We start from the raw sequence: 11,177 nt of genomic DNA on the forward strand, positions 1-11,177 counted from the left end.
GCTAAATGCCTATTGGGCATACCCTGTCACTCCCTTCCCACACCCACAGGTCCACATATGGCCACTTCCCTGACAACGACACTGGAAAATAGAACACCCCTCCCCCAGGTACACACATACCATCAGCATCATACATTATTATTACATTCACACTTTCACACACAGGCCAGCCCCCCACCATCATGTATGGGCCATTACAGAGGAATAGCCGTAGACACACGCAATCATCCTGTTATAGAAAACACATCCCCTCGCGTTCTCACTGGCACACACATCCTTTACACAGGCAAATCCAGTTGTAAAACAGACCCAGACTGACACCCCCCCTGCCCCCCAGCCATCTTACCAATAGACATGCCTCTTGTTTGCAGTTGTGTCCCAACAGCCTAACACAGTTACATAATGGACACTCGGTTACATGTTTGGGTAAATTTTTAAAGTTATCCCTTAAAGACAAACACACCACACTCACTGTCATACACATCCAGCTTCCCCTCATGGACACACAGTCCCCCCACACACACACACACATACACAAACAAAGTAATTAAGTTACCACACAGCCCCCTAAGCTAAAGGACAACCCCTGGCCCAGGGGTCTCCCCCAGAGGGGGAAGGAAGCAATGTGGGGTCCAAAGGGGCTTCCCCTGTTACTGAGCCCTCCCTTTTCTCCCCCACCCCCCACTCTCCAGCCTCAGCCTCAGCTGCTCCTCTTTTAATTGGAAGCACTTCTTTATTCTGCAGGCGGGTGTGCAGGGGGCTGGGAGGGTTGGTGCTGGAAGGGGGTGGGGGATGTTACCAGGTGGCCTCAGGGCTGGAACTCACCTAGGGGTGTGCAAAGATACTCCTGCAAGGCAAGGACCACAGCTGTAATGAATGGAGTCAGAAAAACAGCATTTGAGTCCAAGTCTGTCCCTGTTCAGTGTCCAGTGCCTTGGTTTTTTCATCTGTAAAACAGAGACAACAAAAGCCGCATCACAGGACATTTGGGGGATGGGCTGAGAAGGTACCTGGGACACCACCGGTTCTTTGTGAGTCCTGCCTCCTTTCCCTCCCTCCTCTTTCCTAACAGGACTCCTCTGCAAGGCACGGAACACAAGCTGCATGGAAGATAAGCTCTGAGTCTCCTCCTCCTTTTCAGAAAACTTTCTAACCTGCAGCGCTGTGCTCAAGAAGCACTGCTTCGGGGAGTGCCAGGGGCCAAACCCAACCAATCCTAGCACCCTTGTCTCATCTTCCTACCAGAGAAGGGACACATTGGATCACCCTGCCCTCAGCCTATCCCATCGGAAGACAAAGGCCAAGGTCAAACTGGACTCAGAGAACCCCAGCAGAGGGGAGGTCAGCAGCTCAGAACTGGGTTGGGTTAAAAGTTGCCTCTGATAAGCAGGAGAGGTGGGCGGGACATTCAGAAGAAATCAGGTAGCAGTGAGGCAGGGAAAGGCAGGAAGTCTCTGGGTGTTGAATTTGGTGAGAAGAGCACCCTGACAGTCTTAGTGGACCCCGAGGCGGAGTGACTTCTGCCAGTCTTAGACTAGGCCAGCAAGGGTGAGGTCTCTCCCAGCCACCCTGGACAACTGGTGACAGAAGGGAGGTGGTGTTCAAGAGGTAAGTGAGGCAGATGCCCAAAGGTTGGATCAGGCAGGATTGGAAAGTCATGGGGCTGGAAAGGTGCATCAGGAGGGGAGAGGGAGGATGGGGAGAGCGTTTAGGAACACTCAAAGGGTTTCTAGCATGGGCCAGAAGGTAGCAAAGAGAAGTTGTGTTGAGGTAACCTAGAAAGATACGATTTTAATTGCATTAGGCAGAACTGTGGTTAGACACCATTGTGGCATCTTGACTAAAGGGAGAAAGAGCGAGGCAATGGGACCCAACCTCAAAGGATGTGGAAGGGTCTCTCCCCATAGCTTTCACTCTGCAGGAAAAGGAGTTCCGAGTTTAGGATCCCAGCTCAGTCCTCTTCTGTCTGTGTGGCTTTGGGCAACTTCATTCATCTCTCTGAGTCTGTTTTTGTTTTCTTAAAATTAGATATAATTCATGTAACATAATTCCAACCCTTTAAATGGTACAACTCAGTTCCTTTAGTATATTCACAAAATTGTGCAACCATAACCATCTAACTCCCGAATATTTTCAACTCCCAACCTCCCTCCCCCTCCAGCTCCTGGAAACCACTAATTTATTTTCTGTCTCTATAGATTTGCCTATTCTGGATGGCTCATATAAATACACGTATATAATATGTGGCCTTTTGTGCCTGGCTTCCTTCACTTAGTACAGTGTTTTCTAGGTCCTTCCATGTTGTAGCATGAGCCAGGATGTCCTTTCCATTCCTTTTTATGGCTGAGTAAAAAGTCAATTGTACAGAGATGCCTCGTTTTATTTACCCATTCATCAACATTGCTTTATGAATAATACTATTCATTATGAAAAAATACTCTTATGAAGATTCATTTTTCTTAATAATTTAAAAATGGGGATGTTTCTATGAACTTCACAGGGTTGTGTGCGCCTTAAATGAGACCAGTGTGGTGCGGTGCCTGGCACATAGTAGTTTCTCAGTAAAACACTTGTGTCAATTTCTTCTTCAGATCTTCCAACACAAGAAGCAGAAAAGAGACATATTCAGGTTCAAACAACTTCCAAAGACAGTGATGGAGCCTCCTGGTTGAGGTGTAGTCCTGGAATTAGGGTGGGTGGAGGGGAGAGAACTGTTAAGGAGTAGGACTCTCTCCTCATGTGTCTGTTTAGTGTTGCAAACAACCACATCTGGCTTTATATTGAGTGGACCCCTGTCCACTTGCCTGGAGCCCAGACGAGGTGTTCCTTATGGAGATGCTGCTCCAGGCCGCAGCCAGGCTTTCAGGGTAACCCATGGAGGAAAGTAGAATCAAGCTCCCCCATCTTCTCAAGCCACTTAGCCTCTGTTCCTTTGCCTCTGTAAAATAGAGATGGTACTCATCTCAAAGAGTTAGTGTAGAGTTTATAGTTTTCTCCATAACACTTATTATCCTCTGGCTTATTGTATTTGCTTCTTTTTATTTTATTTATCTATTCATTTTTAAATATATTTTACTGATTTTTTTTTTTTTACAGAGAGGAAGGGAGATATAGTTAGAAACATTGATGAGAGAGTCATCGATCAGCTGCCTCTTGCACGCCCCCTACAGGGGATGTGCCCGCAACCAAGGTACATGCCCTTGAATCCAACCCGGGACCCCTCAGTCCGCAGGCCAATGCTCTATCCACTGAGCAAAACCGGTTTCGGCTGTATTTGCTTCTTTATATCCCCTCTATGGAATGCAAGCTCCATGAGGGCAGAAACTGTTCTGTTTACTGCTCTTTTCTCAATGCCAAGAACCATGCCTGACACATAGTATGTGCTCAAAAAATTTGTTGAATAAGGAGGTTCTTTTATTCATTATTCACTCAAAATGAATATATTTTGTGGGTTGGGGCTATACTCCGGGGGGGGGGGGGAGACAAAGATCAGTAAGCAATTTTTTTTGCCTCCAAGGAGATCTCTTCAAGTGGAAGTAAAAGGCCAAAGCAAATATTATGTTGTGATAAGACTTGATAAGTAGAATGTGTGCTTTCACATTCTAGCACCTTGCCTGGTAGAGACACCCCTCTCTGAAGGCCTGTTGAATCTAGACTAGACCAGAAATAGATCCCACGTTAGCCAACCTATGCCTTTCCCTAATGTTGGCTTCTGGGAGGGATCAAACATTTCCCTGCTGGAGAGGGGAAAGGGGAAGCAGAAAAGGGAGTTTCCTCCTCTCCTGGGCTCTAAGCCAGTCAGCCACAGGCACCACTCTGCAAAGGCCTAAATCTGTTCTGGATGCGCTTCCCTCATCTCGGTTCCACCATCCCCCGGCCCCGCCGCCTAAGACCCTAGATTCCAAAAATAAGAAAAAAAACTCCTCCCCTTTACCACAGTCTGAAGGTTTCTTGCTTGAAATTGCCTCTCCTGGCCGAGTTGCCAGGTGAAACGATCCAGTTGAATTCATCCGCTCGCGGTGGGCGCTGCTCCCTGGGGCATCTGTGTGTTCTAAAGGAAAGGGGTGTCTTGAAGCAGAGGCACCATGGCAACAGGCCTCAAGCTGACTCCCTCGTCTGTGCTTGTCTTTCAGGAAGTCTTCCCTTCCTCAGTTTCCTTAATCAGGCTAAGTTGGGTGGTGGTTGATTTTTTTTCTTTCTTCTTCAACATATAGCCAGTAATTCATAGGCCCGAGTTTCAAAGCAGGCCCAGCCTGAACTCACTCTCCCTGACTCAGGGACCTGGCTCCATACCTGGGGGGAGCAGACAGTCTTCTGTCCAACAAGCTAGACTCGAAGTTCAGTGTAAATACTCTGGTTGGTGGATAGGTGTTTCCCAGGTGAGCGAGCCCCTGGGAAGACTCTCCAGCAGCGAAGGGACACCTCCTCCCCAGAGGCCTGTGGCTGGACCCCTTCTGCCCAACTCAAACTTAGGGGGAGCGGCTCCTGCCTGCCTGGGAAGAGGGCTCTGACCTCCACCTCCTGCGCTCCGTCTGGTCTGTCAGTCCCTGGGAACGGCCACCTCCTGCTCTTTTTCTTTCTCCTTTTAAGTCTCTGTTTCCCCTCTTCCTGAACTACTTCTCTGAGCCACAGGCTCCGTCCTCCTCCGGTCTCTGGCTCCGGCATCTGTCTGGGCTCCCGGCCTCCCTCTCCCGGCCTCCGCCCCTCCCCCGCGCTGTCATTCACCCCGCTCCTCTCCGCTCACAGCCAATGGAGAGACCGGGCCGGAGCGGCTAGGCTCCCTCGCACCGGGCTTTTTCGCCCGGTGATTGATGTCCCAGAGTCAACAGCGAGCGAGCAGCCGGAGAGGGGAAGGAGCCGCCGGAGAGGAGTAGGATACGGCGCCCCCTCTCTCCTCCCCTCCCCCCCACTTTAGCCTCGTGCGGACTTCGCCTCCGAGTCTCGGCGAGGCCAGGAACCGCTCCTGCTCCCGCGCCCCTGCGCGCTGCACCCGGAGCGGAAAGCAGCGAGTCCCGCCGCCCGGGCCCCCCGCCCCCCTCCCCGCGGGGCCGGGGCCGGGGCGGGGGTCGGCATGGAGCACCTGGGGCCGCACCACCTCCACCCGGGCCACGCGGAGCCCATCAGCTTCGGCATCGACCAGATCCTCAACAGCCCGGACCAGGGCGGCTGCCTGGGGCCGAACTCGCGCCTGCAGGACGGGGACTACGGCCTCGGCTGTTTGGTCGGAGGCGCCTACGCTTACGGCGGCGGCGGCGCGGGACCGGTGGCCGGGGCGGCGGCCGCGAACGCGGGGGCCTACGGCGCGGGCGGCCCGAGCGGCCCCGGGGGCCCGGCGGGCGGCGGGGGCGGCGCCTGCAGCATGGGCCCGCTGGCCGGCGGCTCCTACAGCGTGAACATGGCCTTGGCGGGCGGCCCGGCCCCGGGCGGCGGCGGCGGCGGCGGCGGGGCGCTGAGCGCGGCGGGCGTGATCCGGGTGCCCGCGCACAGACCGCTCGCTGGCGCGGTGGCCCACCCGCAGCCTCTGGCCACCGGCTTGCCCACGGTGCCCTCCGTGCCCGCCGTGCCAGGCGTCAACAACCTCACCGGCCTCACCTTCCCCTGGATGGAGAGCAACCGCAGATACACAAAGGACAGGTTCACAGGTGAGTCCGGGGCGCCGCGGCCCGGGCTCTGCGCCCTCCCCGCTAGGGGCTCCCCGCGGCCCCCGTGGCCTGCCCGGGCGGGCGGGCGCTCAGCTCCTCTGGGTGCTTCCGCCGAGTTTAGCCGCTGCCACCTTTCTAGGCTCCAGGAATCGCCACGCTGGAGGAGTTCCTCCCAGCCTGGGCCCGCGGCGTCTCCCCTGAAGTCCCCAGCTTCAGAAGCTCCCCTAGATCCCATCCCAGACCCCCTCCCGGAGTCCCGGGCCCGGCCAGAGGGAGGGAAAGGGAACACATTTCCCCCCGCCCCTAGGGCCCGGATCTCAGAGAAGGGGCGCGATGTGAACAGACTGTTTCTCCCGTCCCGGCCGACGTTCTTTTGGGAGGCGGTGAGCCCCAGAACCAAACGCCAGGAAAGAACAGGTTCCCCACCTCCGAGCGCCGGCCCCCGCCCCCCTCCAAGTTCAGTGCCTGCTGCGCCGCGGGCCAGCGGAGGCCACGAGCCCGAGCGAAGCAGCCCGGCCAGCCCGGCCGGCGGGCCTTTCTTCCCGAGCTACGGGCTCCGTCCGGGTCGGCGCGGCGTGGGGCTGAGCCGCCCGCTTCGATTTCGTTCTGTCCGGGCTCGGCCTCCTCCTCCGCCTCCTCCCCCGCCTCCTCCTCTGCCCGCGGGCGTAAATACCGCACCGGCCGGGCCCGGGGTCGACCGGCCGCCCAAGGACGACTCTCGGGACGATTGCGCCTTCGGCGGCGCCGGCTGCCGTCCTCCCCGCCGCCCGCTCCCCGCCGCCCCCCCGTTAGTCCCGGCTCCCTGCGCTCCCGCTTCCGCTGCCGGCGCTCGGCGCGGGCCCTTACCCCGGCTTCCCTTCCCGCTTCCCTTGGCATCCCCTGGCCCTGAGTCTTAGCTTCCCGCTGAGCCAGGCCCCCACGCCCGCTGGGAAGCAGCGAAGCAGCCACGAGTTGAGCCTGGGTTCCGGACAGGCCTTAGGAGCGGGAGAAGGAGGCACAGGCCAGGGCTCCCGCGGGGTCTGGGCTCCAGCGCCCAACTGTGAAAGGGGTTAGGCAGCTTAGAGCTAGACCCTGGACTAGGAGACCCTGGGGCCCCCAGGCTCCCCGGCTCCTGTTCCAACCTTGGCTCAGGCTCTAGGTCTGTGGCAAAAGTTTTTTTTTTCCTTGGGGGGGGGGGGAGAAAAGGGAATTCCTAGACAGAACAGCCACTCTACTTTGGGGCTCTAGGAAGGGCCCTGTACTCCAGGGGCTCCACTGCCCCAACCCAAGTTCTCTCAGGCCTGGAGGAGAGGGAAGGACTCTGAGGGAAGCCCTGGCCGGGAACCCACTAAGCCTGGGTCCGGTGGAAGGAACTTCACATAGGCCTACCTACGGGAGCCACTGCGCATCTACTCTCCACTCAGGCCTGAGAAGGTTCTGAGGGAGTGTATGACTCGCCTTGTGTTACCTAGTGCTGCCTGTGTCCTGTGTGTGTCTGCCTGAGTGCCTGTGCCTGTTTGCTGTCTTGTTTAGATGTATAGATCTACAATTTGCCACTATAATTTGTGTGTGATGTGTCTGTGTACATCGCTGTGTGTCGGAGGCTTAGGTCAGGACCAGGCAGGGTCCAGCCCCTCACTATTGGGCAGCTTCTCCGAGGCTGGAGGCCTGGGGCAGTGGAAGCTGAGGGGGCCTCTGGAGGGCTGCCATCCTTTGCTCGCCTCAGGGAGACTGGGGAGGTGGTTGTGGTTCAGTGTCTGGTTGGGCACGTGGAAGCCCGGGACTAGGGAGGCCTCCGCGGCAGCAGCAGAGGCTGGCTGCAGCTTGGCGGCGGGAATGGGCCCTTTCCCGCCCTGGCTTGGAGCTTGAGGGCTGGAAGGGGAGGATCGAGGCCCTGATCGGCCCTGATCGCGGGGTCTACCAGCTGTGCTTGCTGAGTCGCGGGGTGTTGGGCCTGGGACGCCTCCTGACGCTCTGCCGCTTGCCTCTGCCGTCTGTCTGTCTGTCTCCCGCTCCAGTGGCCCTCTCACCCTTCACTGTAACACGCCGTATAGGTCACCCCTATCAGAACCGGACGCCCCCCAAGAAGAAGAAGCCGCGCACGTCCTTCACGCGCCTGCAGATCTGCGAGCTGGAGAAGCGCTTCCACCGCCAGAAGTACCTGGCCTCCGCCGAGCGCGCCGCGCTGGCCAAGGCGCTCAAGATGACGGACGCCCAGGTCAAAACCTGGTTCCAGAACCGCCGCACCAAGTGGAGGTGAGCGCGGCGGGCGGCGGGCGCGGCTGCTCCGGCTCCGACTCCGGGCCTCCCGGGGCGCGCACGCTTCCTCCGCGGCCCGTTTCCGGCGCGTTTGGAGGAGCTGGCAGCTCCGGGGAGTGGGAGGCAGGCGCTGCCGGCTGACCGAGATGAGGAGGCTGGAGAGCCCAGGCTATTGATCAGAGGCTTCCTAGCCTTGTGGTCGGCAAACCCAAAGCCTTTGTAAACGGGGCTGATCTGGGCCGCTGCTGGAGGAAACAGCAGGTTAGAGCAGTCTACGTTGTCCGGGTCTTCTGATCAGTGAGTCCTATGGGGCTTGCTGTTTGCGCAAACTTGCACTTTCAGGGATACCCAGTTCCTGCGCGCCAGCCGGGCTCCCTGCAGAGCGCCGGGGCCCCAGCCCTCCGCCCGGGCTCTGCTGACTCCCTCCTCCCGCCACCCCCATCCTCCCCGCCAGGGGCTCCCCACGCTGGCAGGGGAAAATCAATCCGCGCCGGCTGTAGCGGGATTTTCGATGGTCCCACAGAACCCGGGATCAATGAGGAGCAGATGGGTGTGTGTGTGTGTGTGTGTGTGTGTGTGTGTGTGTGTGTGTGTGTGTGTGAGAGAGAGAGAGAGGGAGAGAGAGAGAAAGAGAGAAAGAGAGAGATATTACCCGTCTCACATCACACATCCACTATACTAATTTCCCCCCTTTATACATACACCTTGACCTCTGTCCCTCTCTGTCTCTCTCTCTTCCTCCGTCCTTCCCCCTCTTTCTTGTGTCCCGCTGACTTCGGGGCAGCCTTATTCTCCGCTCACCCAGCGCTCTCTCCCCCGGTCCCTCCTGCACCCCTGCACCCTCCGCCCGCACACCCAGCCCGCACTCTCGGTTCCCCGAGGCCTGGCCTTTCCCGCCAGCTCAGGCCTCAGGGGGAGCCAGGAGTCTGGGGCAGGCGGCGGCGCCGGGCCGGGCGGGCCTGAGGAAGGAATTGGAGTTTCCTCTTTTGCTGAATGAAGGCGAGGAATCTGCCCGGGATTCCGCCCGCGGTGGCCACAAAGGAAGCCACTGCCCCGCGAGTCTGCTGCCCTCCCCTCCTCTCCCCTCCCCACATTCCTGCCGCTGGGGCAGGGGGGACCTCTGGAAAGCTAGTTGAAGAGGGGGCGAGGCCGGCTGGGTGGGGGTACACCCGCCTTCTCAGGGCTGTAGCCGAGGGGAGGGAGGGAGCCAGGCAAGGCCCTTCCCAGGTGGGGGAGAGAGAAACTAAAATGCAAAAAAAAAAGGGGGGGCAAGCTAGATACCCCACCCGGGCAGAAAAGGAAACCAGGCAGCCGAAGGAAGTCTTAGGTACAAACAGCAAAGCAATGGATGAGAAAAACCTCCATTTTCGTTGCAAACAAATTCCCTTCATCTTGAGAAAGCCAACGGGGCAGGGGCGGGGGTGAAAGAAAACAAGAAATCCAGACAAAAGCCCGGAGGAAGAGAAACAGCCCGGCAGTTTGAAAGCGCAGGAGAGAAGGGTAAGAGAAGAGCCTGAGACTCAGTGAAAAGCAAGAAGGGGAGCGGGTGGGAGGCCGCCGCCGCGGGGAGAGGCCTGGCTGGCCTCGGCGGCTTCATCGATCGCCTACAAATTGCTTCTGGAGGCCCCGGGGACCCCCATTAGGTCCGTCCACCTTAGAGACAGACGTTTGATCTCAGTTGACGGGGCGGAGGGGAGGCATTAAATGGAGTGAGTCATCGCCTCCCTGGACGCCTCGGAGGAAGCGGCTGGCCCGGCGGCAGACACGGCCGGGGCGCAGGGCTCGGCGCAGGAGGTCCGAGGCCCGGAGGCGTCCGCAGAGAAAGGGGGGAAGAGAGGCTGGGCAGGATAGCTCGCACCCACAGCCCTTGCCTTCGTCCTGGGCTGGTGGGGAAGGTGCGGCCCCTCAGGATCAGGCCTGGAGTGTCTGGCCTTCCTGGGGTGTGTGGGGAGGGACGGAGGGTGGAGGCAAGATGCCATTTTATTCGTGGCTGAGCCCTTCCAGGCGGCTGTGGGCGCTGCGCGGGGACAGGGAGCCCCAGCTCCTTGCCTAGCGGACTTTCCCGCAGCTTCCCGGATGTAGCTCGGCTCCATCTATTTTTGGGGTTACCAGTCTTTGTCGGATCTTGGAGATCAGGGGATGCGTTGGAGGGGCCCACGCTGAGCCCGGTGCTGCCAAGGCAGCAGTGCCCAGGCGGGCACGCGGGCTCTCCCAGGATCGCGCGGCAGCGTGGGTAACGGCTTGTCCCCCGCAGGCGGCAGACGGCGGAGGAGCGCGAGGCCGAGAGGCAGCAGGCGAACCGCATCCTCCTGCAGCTGCAGCAGGAGGCCTTCCAGAAGAGCCTGGCGCAGCCGCTGCCCGCCGACCCGCTCTGCGTGCACAACTCCTCGCTCTTCGCTCTGCAGAACCTGCAGCCCTGGTCGGACGACTCCACCAAGATCACCAGCGTCACGTCTGTGGCTTCGGCCTGCGAGTGAGCCTTCCCAGCCCCCATCCCTGGGGCCCCGGCCCAGCCAAGGGGGTCAGCGCGGAGGCCTGAGAGCCAGGACTCTCTCCTGCCCTACCGGCCTCAGCCTGCCCATGGAGGGCCTCAGCCTGCCCACGGAGGGCCTCAGCCTGCCCACGGAGGGCCTCAGCCTGCCCACGGAGGGGACCACGCCCCTCCACAGGGGCCGCGCTTTCTTCCAGGGAAAGAAGAGAGTGCAGAGGACAGGGACCTTGGGCCCACTCCCGGACTCCCACGCAGTCCTGTGCCCCCTAAGACTGTTCAGAATCGCCTCCGTTTGCATCTATTTTATTTTCATCTGATTTTTAACGTGGAACTGAAACAGAAGAAGAGTTTCCGGAGTCCCCAGAGGACAGACAGCATGGGCTGTCATTGGAACCTTCTCTCTGTATCCCACTCCTCATCACATACCATCACGTACGCACACCCACGGGCCCTCACAGAGATGGTTCCACCATCCCTCTTGGTGTCACCCCAGATCACACACAGGGGGCCTATGGCAGAATGTGTGTCACGCACACACACAGGGCCACGGCCTTCTTACTTTAGACTCTCACTATCTGTCCCAGGCCAGGAGTGACCTAGACTCACTCTGAACAGCGAGGCTGTGACCACACCGCGGTACACTATTCCATACGCAGGCGCGGTCACAGTGTCACTCACCTCCATCGCACACCCGAGCCCCACCCCGGTACGCACAGGCAGGTTTCCACACAGATCCTGTTCATGGGAGGGGGGTTAAGTTATGCACTTATAAGGTGTTTTCTGTGTAACCATTTTATAAAGTGCTT

At 58.6% G+C, this 11,177-nt stretch overlaps 1 protein-coding gene across 2 annotated transcripts; it reads left to right on the forward strand.

Annotated features, from left to right (window-relative positions):
- The first annotated feature begins 4,425 nt into the window (after window positions 1-4,425).
- On the forward strand, window positions 4,426-10,458 carry TLX1 (T cell leukemia homeobox 1). Of its 2 annotated transcripts, none has more exons than XM_045582008.1 (3): window positions 4,426-5,642; window positions 7,640-7,877; window positions 10,135-10,450. In XM_045582008.1, exons 1-3 carry the CDS (start codon window positions 5,072-5,074, stop codon window positions 10,355-10,357), a joined length of 1,032 nt encoding a protein of 343 aa, XP_045437964.1. In that variant the 5' UTR covers window positions 4,426-5,071; the 3' UTR covers window positions 10,358-10,450. The 2 variants fall into 2 exon arrangements, with proteins under 2 accessions (XP_045437964.1, XP_036293872.1); XM_036437979.2 differs by having other exon boundaries at window positions 4,435-5,642; window positions 7,676-7,877; window positions 10,135-10,458.
- The last annotated feature ends 719 nt before the right edge of the window (window positions 10,459-11,177 follow it).

Source organism: Pipistrellus kuhlii, unplaced genomic scaffold, assembly GCF_014108245.1.
Source record: "Pipistrellus kuhlii isolate mPipKuh1 unplaced genomic scaffold, mPipKuh1.p scaffold_m20_p_15, whole genome shotgun sequence".
NCBI classification, from domain to species: Eukaryota; Metazoa; Chordata; class Mammalia; order Chiroptera; family Vespertilionidae; genus Pipistrellus; species Pipistrellus kuhlii.